We start from the raw sequence: 15,882 nt of genomic DNA on the forward strand, positions 1-15,882 counted from the left end.
CAGAAGCCATGAAAAGCATAACTGCCTGGAGCCCATAAGAGAGTAGGATGACAACTGGGGTGAAACCAGACTGTTGACAATCAGTCAGCAAAATGATACGCAAATTTTGTGCGGTTTGGTTCTAGGAAGCGTTTCCCAAAGACTCTCATTGGTAGTACTTAAATGAGGGATACACAAGGCAATGCAAAGGTGACCAAAAAACGGGCTTTTGCGCTATCTGTTTGGCATCCTGTTCTAGATAAGACATAACGTTACTTCACTCGCCCATAAAAATCGAACAAGGTGAGTAACAAATGATCATAACGAACAAGTCAACAACATGTATTAAGAGCCTGATATGCAAATTGTGTGTCCTACATCAAAGAAATGGCAAAGTGAACAGTGTACTAAAGTAATGCAAACATTTTATGCCAAACCTACGTTCGAAAGGCGCGCACCTAGTGAAAGTCAGAGCGAACGTTCAACAAAATAATATATGTTCCCTAGAATACATGTTTCCAAGCCATAGTTAAACCCCACAGGAAAGTTTGCTCACCTATTTTTGCAGAACTAGCGCAGTTCTACAGTTCTATCAGGCATGAATCGTCTCGCATTGCAGAACAATACACGGTAGCAACAACGCTTCGACATTGCCTTAAGACGCTAGCACTTTAACATGCTTTTAACAGCACGAGAAGCACGGAGACACGCTGATTGCCGCGCAGTAGCCGCAATTACGCAAGTAAGACGTACCAAGAAATTTTGTTCACGCTTAACATTTATTTGACAAAACTAAAAAAAGTATGTTGCTACATAACTTAAGCATATTTTATAAAAAATTGAATGCTTTTTTCTTAAACAATGATAATTACGGCATGTGTTTACGGCAATGACGTTGACAGCCACCGGCCGAAGGAGCAGCGTGCTTCTCAGGTGTCCTCTTCCTCGGGTCAAGGAATTCATTGTTTAGTTTGGATGTGATGCAAATGTGCTAGATTGGAGCGTGATTTCGTGTCGTTACAGCCTGCACCTGTTCCTTCTTTTCAATGTGTGTCTCCTGAAGTTGTTTTATTCGACGGCGGTCAGCTTCTGGGCCGTGTTCAGCGTAAGTGAGAACCAATCTTGGAGTAGAGTATTGGATAAGCCTAGATAGTTCAGCAGATTATTGTATCACTTTGTTACTCTACGCTAGAGCTCTCAGCACTGTCAGATCTCAGCAGCATTCCGAATGGGCTCTTCTCGTTACACTTAAAGCTGTGACATGGCTGAGGTTCCATAGCGTGAAAAAACTGTGATCTTTAACAATGGCAACCTCCTATGATTTGCGTATTGAAGACAAGCTTCCAGTTTTCTTTTTGAATAACAGCTGATGTTTCATGCCCAGATTGCACTTTTTTTCGTGCAAGCGATGTTGACAGCGGCTGTTGACCAAGTCTGTGTACTTCTAGAGACGTCTGCCGTGTTGCACGACCATGGGTTACGATCTTTGCCGTTTTCAAGGCGACGTTGATGAAGAGTTGATCTGCCCAGTCTGCTCTGGTGTTCTGGAGGAACCCCTTCAGGTACAAAAAATTGTTTGCTATCCTTGTTACATTTTGTTCATTTTCTACTGGACTAATGGGTGGTTGGTACGTGCTGAACTCTGCTCTGTATTGTCATGATCTAGCAGTGAATAGCGTATTGTGCTTAGCAGAATCTGTTTCGCGCACTTCATTACTCAGCTGTGTCCACTGTATTCATCATGTAGTGTGTATGCGAATGGCGGCGTTAATCTTCGCAAAATATTTGCAGGCTCACATGGTATCGCTTTAAGCAACATGTTGATTGTGCAGGAGGAGGTCGGCACTGGTGTTGTTAACAAAACGTGCAAGCTTAGTAGGCTTTAGCTATGGCCACTTAGCAGGCATCTGATGCTTTGACACTGTATACATATGGCATATGTTTGTAAAACTGAGCGTTCAGCTGCAGGCACGTTATTTATTTATTTTTATCTATTTTTTTAGTACTACGAGCAGCCTTTTGGCAGCCAAGGTAAGGAGACAACCAGGACTGGCGACCTGTGATAACTGGTCGCCAGTTCAATATGACAGGTACCCCAAACTGCACAATAATAAAATAACAAGCAAGCTTTGAAGAACGATCGCAGGTGCATGAATTAGTTCACGAAATTAGCAAAAAGAAAAAAAAAACATGATATCAAGATTTCCACCATGGTCACAGTAAATGGCCACCAGCGTGGCATGAATCTCTTTAGCATTGTGTCCCTCAAGATGCAGGATGTTGGATCACTGCCCATGCTTCAACCAACTTTCCCAATAGAGGCTGCCATTTTTGTCTTAATGCCCTAGTGGTGTGCCATAGTACCATATAGAACACAATTCTTATATTCCACTAAATCTAGAGAAACATGCATTCTTATTAATGCCTATTGTGTACACCTGTTCCAAATTTATGGTACCAATAATACAACTCTTATGTATGCCCCATGTGAGGACTCAGGACTGCACAAATAAAAACATAGCTGTATGAAGAACATTTTGAAGGACACCAAGTGTTTCAGAACACACCTTAGAACATTTCTGAGTAAAAAGAAACACTGTAATAACCAAGGGAACACTATAGTTCACTTTGTTCTTGGAGGTCTGCTCTTCAAATCTGTCCCTATGCAAATCTGAACCTTAGAACACCACATTGGATGCTCGTGCGAACAGAGAGAGCCACAAGCCTGTATGTTTCTCACTGCTGTATTCTCGGTTTTGTGGTCAAATAGTCTTGCCATATTAGGTCATCAGAATGCAGTTCTGTAACTTTATGTAAATTTTTATTCGTAGAAGTGAGTGAGAGAAAATTGGTGGCAGCAAATCTAATCTGATTTAATTATTTGTGGACAATAATTGAAAGGCTATATTTGAACAAATTCTTGTTTGGGGTTGTTCAACCAATGATTCGTGCAAGGTGGACTGAATGTTGTAACAGGCATGGCTTGGTCGATAAATTGAAGATGTGGACATACTCTATGTCTCGATGTCCGCGAGCGATTCTCTCCTTTAGGTGCAAAATGTGATTGCAATACAGGCGCAATAAAGGGCTCATTTGAAGTGATGAACAGTGGGTGAAAAAGATGAAGCCTCAGGTCCTCAGGCTAGAGCCAAACGTTTTGACAAAGGTACTTGCCCTGATGAAAAAGAAGTCCCCTTCTCGAAACATTGGCTTCAGCCTGAGGCTTCCCTTGTGCGTCCTTTGTGTGATTGTATTTCAAACATGAATCTAGAATGACTCTCAAGAAACATGCAGGTTTGAACACTGGGAGGCAGTGATTATTCATGGTGGATAGTGGGGATGGAAGGAGAAAAGCTATGAATGAAGAGCTGTTGACTGCATTTCGTTAGCATCAATTTTCTTAAATGTACACCCATCTCTTTGGTACAGCACTTTTTGTTCAAAGTGCCATTTGACCTGCCATTAGCAGTGCATTGGTGACATTACTGTAGCATTGATTCAATTATGGCCTGCTGCTGCTTTATCTGAATGAGTTACAAAACTTGGAGCACATTCTCTGAGCATAGCTTTAAAATGCAACTTTCTTTTGGTGGCAGTGCATCATCGTTGCTTACTGCTTCATGCTTAAGGTTTCTACAAATGGTGTTCATTATACATGCTGCCACAGATGCACATGGCAGTCAGCAGCACCCACCTAGAAGAGAGAGTGGCAGTATTCCTTGTTGCAATCAATGTGCATTTCATTCACTCTGCAGGTTTTTGCTTAAAGTGATCAAAATGTCCACTGTATTAAAGCAAACCTAATTATTTACATCATAAGCTATCTTTAGTGATTATTGCTCATGATTGCTATATAATCAAGGGTTTGAAGCTTGTCTGACAAGGAAAGAACATGGTTGACGAAAAGTGTACTATCAGCAATGGGAGAAGAAAAGGAGAAAATACACTTGTTTTTTCCATTGGCGCGTGTGTTTTTCTTTCAGTCACAGTTGCTATAAATTTAGAATTACGCCTTGTTTCACCATATAACACCATAGCACCAAAGTTCTGCTCAGTTAGGCAAATTGTGCATACGCAAAAGGATGCTAAATTAGTCTGACAACAGCATTAGGTTTAATACCACCTCAGCTACTTTGCATATATGCATTTAGTAACTGTGCTATTTAGTCTGCTAGCCATGACAGTGGCTCAGAGGCCCAGACTCAGGCTCGGATCTCGTGCTTGTTGATAATTAGCGTTATGTCACTGTTTTGTTGTTCATATGGACAGGAGGACCAAGGCCAGCTAAAAGGAAGATATGTTTATGCAGAGCAACGTTTACATTATTACAAGAAAGAGGGTTGCACTAGCAATGAGTTGACATGTCCTTAAGTACCATTTTGTTTGTAATGATTAACCAATGGTGCACTTGTGCCTATTTACCACTATAGGGCATACTCAAACTGGAGCTTCGTCTTTGCCTTTGGTCACAGTGAGGGATTTGGTATTGGCATGTATAAAGTTTATGCTTACAGTGAACTGCGGTGCAGTGTTGGCTTATCTGTCCTGCCTGTTCAGGGAACAGGAGACTTGTACAGTACCAATGTTTGTGGTGGCAGTTGCACGCAGCATTACTGAATTAGGCTGCCACTGCAGTGCTGGGAAATTGACCTTAATGCCTAAAGCAAACAAGCTCATTCCCAACCACCTCAGTTGTGTTGGAAACATGATATCCTTGCTGTGAAGCCCACAACCCAGTTGATCAGCTCCCTCTATGGTTAAAAGTGGGGAGCAATAATTTCGCCCAATTAAGTCCTCAACTAGAACAAGTGACTAATCTATTTGTTCATAACACTGCAGATCAGATTGCGGGGATATTGTAATGCACCTCATGCAGCCGTAGAAAGAAGTGAATGTATGGTGCAAAAGTTGGGCCATGGATCTGTCAGTAGCTCTGTAGTGGTATGGTAATTTTGACAAATGAATTCACCTTGGTTGATTGCCTTGCTTTTCATAAAAATGTGACCAAAGTTTTGGTATAAACATATTAGTAATTTCCATACAACAATGGTTCTTGCCTCTGAATGTCTATCTGGATGCTTTAGGTTACTAATCAGTAGTTTGTAAAGCAACAACCCTATGTAGTAGAATTGCAGCAAAACAGCCATGCAACCATTGTCTCACAATAAACACTACTGGTGACTCTACCATAGCTTTTATTCCTTGTTAGTGGTTCCATTCTGCTCTGCCCCCCTCCCAATATTTGAACTTATGCAAAACAATGGTGTGCAACATGGGGTTCTAGTAGTATTTGAACAGTATTATGCAGTTCTTTTTTGCACGAGATGGTCACGGTACTGTTCATTTTTTATTCGGAGATTTGGGAGCTTAAAGATGTGTTTCTTGCTGCACACTTTTATTGCCATCAACTTCAGACCTGTGCTAAAGATGTGTACTCTCTGCAGGCACCACAGTGTGAGCATGCCTTCTGCCAGGGCTGCATCTGCCAATGGTTGTCGCGCCAGCAGACATGTCCTGTTGACCGGCAGTCCATCACTGCAGCGCAGCTTAAGCCTGTGCCACGCATTCTGCGAAACTTGCTGTCCAGGTTGCAAATGTCGTGCGACAATGCCCAGTTTGGCTGCAGTGCCATTGTCAAGCTTGACTGTCTGACATCACACCGAGAGACTTGTGAGCACAATCCCCGGCGGCCAGTGCCATGCGAGCAGGGCTGTGGCCTTGTCATTCCAAAAGATGAACTGAAGGTTTGTTGGCCTTCACTTCTTGTAGACTCATTGAGAATTGTTAGAATGTAATACCCTCCTTCAGAGTTAGGTTTAAAACTGAAATGTAATTGTAGCGAGAGAGCCTTGCCTGGCTGGAGCTTTTTCTCTCACCTTTGGACGTCTAACAAAATGTTTATGAAACACTATAACAATCACTTCACGTAATTTCATACCCCAAAGCAGAAGTCTCTTGCTTTTCCTGAAATAACTTCGCATCAGTGAAGTTGAACATATGCCGACATATGTGAGAAAATTTTTGAATAGCATTTCTTTTTCATACCTGGAACTTGCAAGGAAATTGTATCACTGAGCAAGTCAGTGCCATTAATCCATGATATTAGCGGCATCAGGTTTCAATTTTCCCAAAATAGACATTGAACTATGAAGTTTGGTTTTTGAGGAACTCATGGAGAAGAGGGTTTGGTGTGTTTTGTGATAGGGTGTATGACAAATCAATGCAGTCAAAGCTCAATTTACCAAAGTCGTACTTGTAGCAAAAACATTGCTAAAACATGAATTTTAGCCGAGGTTTCTATGTTTCAGCAGTAAAAATTGCTTCGCATGTTCTCAGAGCAGCCCTGGTGGGTAATATCTTATTTATACCTATTGACGAACAGAATCCTGCAACGAACATGGCAGATGATTACAGGATAAAGAGCATTGGCACATACGGTACAGGTTGCACAGAGATCAAAGCTTCCGTGCCTAGTACTAGTTGCCATTGTCAGCCATCGTGTGAACAAGTGCATCATCACGGCACTCCAACGCTAGAACACCATTTCGTGTGTTTACAATCATGTCGGAAGGCCATGATCACTGTAACATTGTGCACAATAATGACTTGCTTTGATGATAATGGGGTGCTAAAAACCTAACTAATCTGAAAAGAACGCTAAAAAAAATGCAGATCCCTTGCTCTGTGGGAATCGATGTAAGCTAAGCTATGTGTGCTATTTGTGTTGATTGATGGTATTTGGCAGTGATGTTGATGGCTGACTCACTGTGGTGGCTTAGTGGCTCTGGTGTTGGTATGCTAAGAACAAGGTCACCGGATCAAATCCTGGCCATGGCGGTCGTATTTTGATCGGGCGAAATGCAAAAATGCCGTGTTCCGTGCATTGGGCGCACAATAATGATCCTCTGGTGGTCAGAATTAATCCAGAGTCCCCACTATGGCGTGCCTCATAATCAAATTGTGGTTTTGGCATGTAAAACCCCAGAATTCAATTCAATTCATCGTTGACGGTATACAACAGTCGTGATGTGATGCTAAATGTTACCTTGCTTGCACCACTTGTGTTTGTCCACATAGTACACAGAACACAGAGACATGTCATTCATTCACTAATTCTTTACTGAAGAGAGCCCAAATGAACGCTTTCTGATTACACCCGTGTCATGTTAGATGAACTGCCACAATCACAGAGAGGTAAGGTTAATCACTAATTGTACCCATTCCCTGCCTCCTCTCCCTTTACTCCCTACTTCCTCCTCGGACTGTGGTTGCTGTAGTGTGGCAGCTTCTACAATGCTTTTGCGAGGGTCACACCTAATTATGGCATCCAGAGCAGTGGCGTAGCCAGGGGGGGCTATCGGGCTTCAGTCCCCTCCCCCCTCCCAAAATTTTTCTGGCCAGTGCCCTGCTCCTTTTTATGCCTGGCGCGTCGCCTATGTACAAAGGCAAATATCCTTCAGACGCCCGCCTTAGACAAGTACAGGATGGTACCTGACCAAAGGCTTGCTCAAAGTAATAGTTTTATTATTATGCACCAAACATGGGACACTTAAGAGGGAATTGTGAAACCTTAGCCCTCTTCTCCCCTCCTCTGAAAAAAAAAAGAAAATCCTGGCTATGCCTGGTCCAGAGGGCATTGTTGCATCCCTCAGGGAGCTTCAGAAGGCATTTTGGCATCCCGCAGGGCAGGTCAGAGGCTAAAGGCTGCAGTTTCTGCAATGCTTTTGAGGGGGGTCACGAATACAGCCTAGCCCGGCGATATCGAACTTGCAAAAAAACGCCTGTCAGTTCAATATAGGGCATGATTCGATATAAGCCTGCTAAAGAATTAGACATCATAAAAGCACATACCATTTATAAAATCACTCTATTGATGAAACTAGCTTAGTTTTGCATGAAATAGTCCTGTATTTACTTCTGCTTGGGCAATTTCGCTGCCTGCGGCGCATGCACTTCTCCACATTGTCTAAGGAGTCGGAGCAGCTGAGGCCGGAACCTTCCACATTCGCACAGAAGCACCGGACTAGTGTGAGTGCACCAATCACCTCGGAGGATGTGGGCAAAGGACCATCGTTGCTTTCGTAATTGTGCCCACTTTCACTTGTGCTCAGTACGATGTCTGCAATGTAGTCTTTGTTTATGGGATCTCCTGTGGTCGCGACACCATCATCTGCACTCACAAACTCATCGACCGTTGACTCGTCAACGGCTTCCAGAAATTCCGACAGCTCGCTCCAAACTTCAGCAACACCGGCAACGGCTTCGTCGCACTCATCAGAATTTACAGTCATCACTGGGTACGCGGAAGCCGGCACGTCTGAAGCAATTTCAGATTAACCACTTGCACACGGCCGTGCGTACACGTCGGGCGCCACGGGCACCGAGTCGCGAGTTTGTGCGGTTAGCCCTAATCTCCCCCTTATTCTTCAAGATCCGAGAGTGCTCCTTGGAATGTTGCATGCAGCAGGGTCATGCGACTTCTCACCATGTTCGACCCGATTTATCAGTTCAAGCTATACGGCAAAAAGCAAATTCTGCCGCTTCATCACGGCAACGCTGCGGGAGAAGGCCCACAAGGTGCAAGCACAATGAACCAGAAAAGCAGCGAGACAACTCGCACTTGTGCCATCTTGCACGACGATAGCCTAAGAGCCTCTGATTGGCTGTCTGCGCAAGCGCTGCAGGTGGTCCAGGATAATTTCCTGCAAGCTCACTCCACGCTCACCCAATGGCTCACCCAACGCAGCGCGGTCACGGTAGGGAGAGCGGTTGGATGGAGCTGCGCCGCCGTGAGGGAAAGCCAACTTCTGTGGGCACTCTTGCGCCGCTTGTCATTCGATATATCAGGAGTCACTGCTATTTTTGTTCGATGCAAGCCTAATTTTTGCTATATATACTCGTAACTATACCATGCTCAGAAATTGTTCGATATACAGAATAATTCTATGTAGTCGGGTTCGACTGTATTTACAGCTGTCAAGAAGCTGATGTGGTGACAGCCAGGGAACTCTAGAGGGCATTGTGCACATGCCAGGACTTATATACAGGCACCACCACCCCTGTGCCGTGCAAGGAAACAGCAGTAGCAGCGCAAACATTAAAAGAAGAGGCAAATGAAGCTTCGCTGTAAAAAGTCCACTTGTGTCAGTGAATGCCACAGAAGCTAATTTTAATGTGGGAGGAGGCTTGGTAAGCCAGAAAAGCTGAAACAATGAAAGACAGAGGTTGATGCTGCCTTGTAGTTCCTGCACCAGCTGACTCTTACATCATATCTTTTGATGGGTGTCCACTTGGACCTAGTTAATTTTCTCTTGGTAAAGATGGGCTGCATTGTATACTAAAGAAGCCACAAAGTGAACTTACCGTATTTACTCGAATCTAGGCCGACCCCGATTCTAAGCCGACCCCCTAAAGTCCGAAGCCAAAAAAAAAAAATTTATATTACCTCGAACGTAGGCCGAACAAAAAAAGTGAAGACAGCGTACACAAAATGCAAACAGCATTTATTGAACATGAACGTGCAGAGCTCATTCAACGTCGTCGTCGCTGTCTTCCTTGTCACTGTCAAACAGTACACTATCTTCGGTACCGTCAAGCGCATTAGGTATGCTGCACTTTTTAAAGGCACGCATGATCAAAGTACCTGGGATTTCATCCCACGCTGCAGCTACCCAGCCCGCCAGCTGCGATAGCGATGCACCTTTGATGCGGCCCGTTACCGTTGGCATGTGGTCTTCGTCAGTCAACCAGTCCGTGTAATATTTTCACAGACGATCCTTGAAAGGTTTGTTGATGCAGACATCAAGTGGCTGCAACTGGCCCGTCATACCACCCGGTATGACAGCGAGGTCCGTGTTCCCTTGGGCGAGCGCAACCTTCACATTGTCGATCAAGTGCCCACGGTAAGAGTCGACGACAAGGAGCGAGTTCTTTGTCAAAAGGGCTCCTGGACGCTATCGCCACACAATCTCAACCCACTCTTCCACCATTGCACCCGTCATCCACCCGTTCTCATTTGCCCGCACAAAGTTCACAAAGGGAAAGTTTCTCGAGCAGGCAGTGTCTTCCTTTTAAATATCATATAAGGAGGGAGTTTATGTCCATCAGCTGTGCAGCACAGCATCACAGTTGCGCGCTGCTTCTTGTAGCCTGCAGAGTGCACCTTCACCTCCTTGGCACCCTTTTCATTCACGGTGTATGCCACTGGCATATCAAAATACACAGTCATCTGGTTGGCGTTGCCGATTTGCCCAAGGTTGTAGCCTGTCGCTTCTCTCTTTAGCAGCACGTAGCGCTGAAAAGCTATCAGCTTTTCTTCGAAATCGCTTGGCAGCTTCTGGGCGACTGAAGTGCGACGTCGGAGGCTGAAGCCGAAGCACTTAATGAATTTCTGAAGCCAGCCCTGGCTGGCTTTGAAATCCTTCGGCATTAGGCCTCGCTCCCTCGAAAGTTCCCTACCTTTCGCTTGGAGCACTTCTCTTGTCACTGGAAGGGCAGCTGCTCTCTGCGTCCGAACAAAGTCGACCAAAACTGTCTCCACTTCGTGGTGACGGCCCTTCTTTGGTCTGCTAAATGTCATCCTCGTTGCGGCACACGCAAAAAGCTGCTGTCGTTGTCCCCTCCAACGACGGACATTTTTCTCGTCGACACCGAAGTCCTGCCTGGCTTGAAGGTTCAACGATGCCTTTGCAGCTATCACAACTTTTCGCACGAAAGCGGCACTGTAGTGGCATCTCCTGCTTGGTGCCATCGTGATAACACCACGCTGCACACCGATACGGCTAACACGACACAGGTCAAAATGGCGACCTCGCTTGTGTGCAGTTGGTTACTGGCACAGCTAGTAGCGGCTGCGATACTGACTTTTCTAAATGGCGCTAACTATGCATCATATTTAGCAGTTCCAATGAAAAACTGGTGCGTTTTTTAAAATCCTCGAATCTAAGCCGACCCTAGAGTTTGGAATATGATTATTTGAAAAAACTATCGGCCTAGATTCGAATAAATACAGTAGCAAATTTAAAGAACTTTTATTGCTCCTGAACGACACAGGTAAGAAAAAATACTTTGAAATTTATGGCATCACACTAATGTACCAGTGCTGGTGTTTCAGCGTGAGATTCAAAATGCTACTGAGTAAGTACAGTGCAGAAGTAAAATGGTTACCGGTTCAGAAGTATGGTCATTATGACACAATGCCAGGTGGCAGACACCTCACTCGACTTTGAAACTTACAGATCAGGCATGTTACTCCTGGTGTTGCACTGCTAGATCCCACCGGCACAAAGTAATCAGTAAAGCTTTATTCTAAACTAAAAAGAAAGGGGGGGGGGGTTCAGGATGTCCATTCCTGGAAAATTCTTGCTTTGTTAAACAAAATTTTAAATGGATGGGTTTCTGTGAAAAAGTGAAAGGGAAATGAAGGGACACTAAAGAGCAGCATTAAATCAATTTAGGCTGATAAAATATTTCTAAAACTCTATTCTTGTATTTACTCGATTCTAACGCGCCCTCAATTTTAACGCACACCCGTTTTCCAGGACCAAAAACTAAAGAAAAAAAATTGAAAACCTTGATTGTAATGCGAACCCGTTTTCCGGGACCAAAAGAAAAGGGGGGGGGGGTGGATTACAATACTGTGCACCTTGTGCTTTCATATAGAAATACTATTTTCTCTCATTTGGAAAAAACAGATTTATTCCCAATACACTAAAGTTGCAATGCATAAAAACACAAATGGAAGTGGCATACCTTGCCGCCAAGATTTTCACTGCACCGGTACGAGTTGCTTGGGGCAGTAGATATCACTCGCCGTCGCTGTGAGACAACTCCTTATCGGTATCAACAGACCAAAGCATTTCATCCTCAGAGCCATGCATGACATTCGAAATCCCGCACTTTTTAAAGGCCTCGTTGACTATGGCAGATAGGATCATGCACCATGCGTCTTTCACCCATCCAGCAAAGTACTGCAGCGAGGTACGCTTCATTTTGTTGGCAGGCGTAAATTCGTGGCAGCCACTGACAAGCCATTTGGTGTAGAGCGACCAAATTCAATCTTTCACTGGCTTGTTAAAACAAACATCGAGCGGCTGGAGCTGCAATGTCATACCACCAGGTATCACGACAAGGTCGGTGTTGCATGCAGCCAGCTTGTCCTTGATGCGCTGGTCAAGGTAGCACCTGAACGCGTTGAGCACAAGCATCCCACGCCGACCCAAACTGCTGCCGGGCCTCTTCCGCCAAACGTTATCAATCCAGTTAGCGACCAAGTCCTTGGTCATCCAACCTTTTTCATTCATTTGCGTGCACAATCGTGCCACTCGGAAACACGATTCCTTTTGGGAACGTCTTCCACATGAAGATAAGATACGGGGGCAGCTTGTGCCCATCCGCAGTGCAACAAAGCATAGCGATGACTAGTTTTTTTCGTGGCCGGAAGACAAAATGTGCGCTTGCTTTGCCCCCTTTTTCTCAACGGTTGTGGTGGCAGGCATGTCAAAGTAGAGCGGCGTCTGATCAGCATTTCCAATCTGTCCGAAGTGATAGCCGTTTCTATGGCGCAACTTCTAAACGTACCGCTGAAAACTGTGCAATTTTTCTTCATATTCTTCGGGCAGTTTTTGGCATATCGCTGTCCGCTTTCGAAGAGAAAAGCCTTTTCTTTTCATAAAATCTGCTCGCTCTGAAGTCACTCCCCATTAGCCCTTTCTGTAGGGCTAACTGCATCGCCTGTACCTTGAGCAGATCGGTCGTCACAGGCCGCCGTGCCGCTCACTGCTCTTGCACATATTCCACGAGCAACTCTTCTATTTCGGTGAAGCGGCCCTGCTTCGGTCCACTGAAACCCTTCCTTGTTGCTTTGCTGGCGAAACTATCCTCCTGCTTGCGCCAGTCCCGCACGCAAGTTTCGGGTACTTCGAACGCCCATGATGCGGCCCAATTTCCGTCAGTCTCCGCACACATTATAACTTTCCTTTTAAATGCGGCAGCATGGTGGACTCGGTGTGTCTTCTCAGTCGGCGCATCCTCGCTGATTGAATAAATGCAGAAAACGGGAAGACAGGCGGTAGACTAGGTTACACCAGCGCCTGGTTACACATACAACATGGTGGTATGCACATGGAGGAAGCTACAGCAGCTAGGCTAGAAGCGTGTACGAGGCGGTCATTTTTTGAATGCCGATGGTGATATGGTAACGCGGATTTAGGGTCATACTCTATTCTAATGCGCATGCAATTCTTGGACCAGTTTTATCAGAAAAAAAGGTTCGCGTTAGATTCGAGTAAATACGGTAATACCGTTTGACAATTTTGCATATACCCTTTTTCAGTACTGAGCATCTCATGTGAGCACATCTAATGATGTTCTGGTGCGAATCAAGAGCATGGCTTGATTAAATGTATTGCTTATATTTACTTTTGTGAAATTTGTGCTGCTCTTCACTGGTTTGTTGTTCTTTATCCGAAGGATCACAACTGTGTGAAGGAGCTTCGATCACTGGTGCAGTCACAGCAGCAAAGGCTCAATGAGTTCCAACTGGAGATCAGAGAACAGTGGCGAGAGATCAACTTGCTCAAGGTAAACAAGAGTGTTCTTTGAATTATTTGTGCTAGACTTGATGTGTCACTATGCATCTATGATTAATTTAATGTAATTAGTTCAAATCTCGAAATATAAACAAAGTAAAAAAAAATTCATGGTGTACGGTCAGCCGCCATAAGCACCCTTTATTTTTCACCACCTCATGTCTAGTGCTTTTTCTGGTAGGGATATCTCAAAGCCCTGACTCACTAGGAAAGGCTGCTGATGATGGGTAACCCGCACACTGAATAAACCTTAACACATGACATATGGAAAACTTTGTACCATTAAACCTCAATATGGCAAATTTCAATATAACAAAATTTTCTGTACAGTCGAACCCGGATATATCGAATTCGACGGGGATCGGAAAATAGTTCGATATAGCGAAAATTCGATATACAGATATAGGCCAAAAAAGCACTCGCGATCATAAAAAATTGTGGCTTACCGATTGGAACAGCCGCGAATCACATTCCGGCCACAATGTCCTCATCAGCGAGGTCGGCCACCGCTTGAACTTCGCTGTCAGCATTAATGAAGTCATCAACAGTAACTTCGGACGGGACGGCGCCAGGAAAATTGGAAAAGTCGCGGAACGCGCCCTCCAAGCACTCATCGTCGTCTAAAGCTTCCAGACATTCATCTCCGGCCGCTTCAAGGCCTGCCTTGCCGAAACAGTTGGCTACTGTGGCCTGCTTCACGTCGCCCCAAGCGCCAATAATCATCTGAATCGCGCCGAGCAGGTCAATCTTGAGATCGGTTCCCATGCGGAGGTTTATGAGCCGTTATGTTGAATAAGTCGCTTCCGATAGCCTACCTTGAATGCCTTTATGATACCCTGGTCGAGGGGCTGCAGTCTCGCTGTGGTGTTCGGCGGGAGAAACTTCAATTCGATGTGCTGCAGCTTGCAAGTCGTTTGATGGGCCGAACAGTTGTCTACCAGAAGACAAACTCGGCGGCCCGACTTGCCCAACTCAGCGTCCCAAGCCTGCAGCCATTCAACAAAAAGTTGACTTGTCATCCAGGCCTTCCTATTACAGCCGTAGCGGACGGGAAGCTGTTTACAGTTCTTGAAGCAGCGCGGTGACTTGCTCTTCCCGATCACAAATGGCCGTAGCTTGCACGAGCCGTCCATGTTGGCTACAAGCAGCACCGACACACGCACTTTGCTCATTTTACCGCCATGGCACGAGGTTCCACGAAGAGCGAGTGTCTTATTCGGCAACATTTGCCAAAAGAGACTAGTTTCGTCTGCATTGAAGATTTCTGCAGGCGAAAACTTCTCAGTGATCTTCGGCCACTCCTCAGAAAGCCACTGCTGCATCTCCTGGCTTCTGACAGCCCCACTTTCACCTGAAATGGCCTTTCCTACAATGCCGTGGCGGTTTTTAAACCGTTGCAGCCATCCAGTGCCACCGCAGAAGTTATCTTCGCCAAGAGCCGTAGCAAACCATTTGGCCTTTTCAATTAACATCGGGCCATCCATGGGAATATTTTTCGCTCGAATTTCAAGAAACCACATACCGTATTTACTCACATAATGATCGCACTTTTTTTTATAAGAAAAATTGACGCAAATTCCAGGGTGCGATCATTACACGGGTTAAATTTCCCGCGAAAAAAAAAATTTTTTTTCATCCCGCATTTGCTGCGGGATGCGGGTGTGGGACACCAAAACAAAAATGGTAGCCGGCGGAGCAAGTCGGAACGCGCCGAACACAATTTTTTTTTTTCTTCTCATGAGTACATTACGGGCATTGAAACAGTTTCTTCCGTATCAGTGATGAATAATATTGTTAATATTGGCAAGTTTGTGGCAATAACGTAGCCATGTCCACTTTGAGGGGACAGAAACAGATAGGTGCACTTAGCTGCCAGTGACAGAAGCGCATGGCCGGCGTGCTGCGGAAACTGCGGCATCTGTCTTCACTACTATCCTAACACGGCACGTTTCCGCTAAGGGTGGGCGAATATCTTAGCTGTGTTACAAGCGTCGGCGTATGAATAGGGTGCACTTTTAACGTGTCAGTGTAAACGTAGCTACTATCATTGCCGCGCGTGATTTGTTGCATGCTCACGAGTGCAAATGAAAAGAATCGGAAGGCGCCTTTTTTGTTTTTGTTGACCACAACCATTATAAAGCCTACCCATAATAAAGGCAAGTTTGGTTGTACCTCTTTTTCTCATGGAAGTGCGGAAAGTGATGAAAGTAATGAAATGAGGCATCTTCTTAAGAATGTTTTGTGCGTGCAGATGAGTCGTTCGCGTAGCATTCGACAGATAGTAAGCGCGATCATTATTAGCTAGACTTGGCAC

At 44.9% G+C, this 15,882-nt stretch overlaps 2 protein-coding genes across 9 annotated transcripts in view; one reads left to right on the forward strand and one right to left on the reverse strand.

Annotated features, from left to right (window-relative positions):
* The window catches only part of Rcd5 (microspherule protein Rcd5), a 46,663-nt gene extending 45,963 nt beyond the window's left edge, over positions 1 to 700 (reverse strand). For both annotated transcript variants that reach the window (XM_075676752.1, XM_075676751.1), the window contains exon 1: positions 536 to 700. The gene's annotated coding sequence lies outside the window, so the exon portion shown is untranslated. The remainder of the gene's footprint in view (positions 1 to 535) is intronic.
* Positions 701 to 893: 193 nt separating this feature from the next.
* Positions 894 to 15,882, forward strand: part of elgi (E3 ubiquitin-protein ligase NRDP1 elgi) — a 56,142-nt gene continuing 41,153 nt past the window's right edge. For all 7 annotated transcript variants that reach the window (XR_012824938.1, XR_012824939.1, XM_075676625.1 and 4 more), the window contains exons 1-4: positions 894 to 1,084; positions 1,428 to 1,541; positions 5,424 to 5,723; positions 13,450 to 13,560. Coding sequence is in view for 5 of the 7 variants with exons in the window: in XM_075676625.1 (XP_075532740.1) it covers positions 1,452 to 1,541; positions 5,424 to 5,723; positions 13,450 to 13,560 (501 nt within the window). In the remaining 2 variants the exon portion in view is untranslated. The remainder of the gene's footprint in view (positions 1,085 to 1,427; positions 1,542 to 5,423; positions 5,724 to 13,449; positions 13,561 to 15,882) is intronic.

This window comes from Dermacentor variabilis, unplaced genomic scaffold (genome assembly GCF_050947875.1).
Source record: "Dermacentor variabilis isolate Ectoservices unplaced genomic scaffold, ASM5094787v1 scaffold_12, whole genome shotgun sequence".
In the NCBI taxonomy this organism is placed as follows: domain Eukaryota; kingdom Metazoa; phylum Arthropoda; class Arachnida; order Ixodida; family Ixodidae; genus Dermacentor; species Dermacentor variabilis.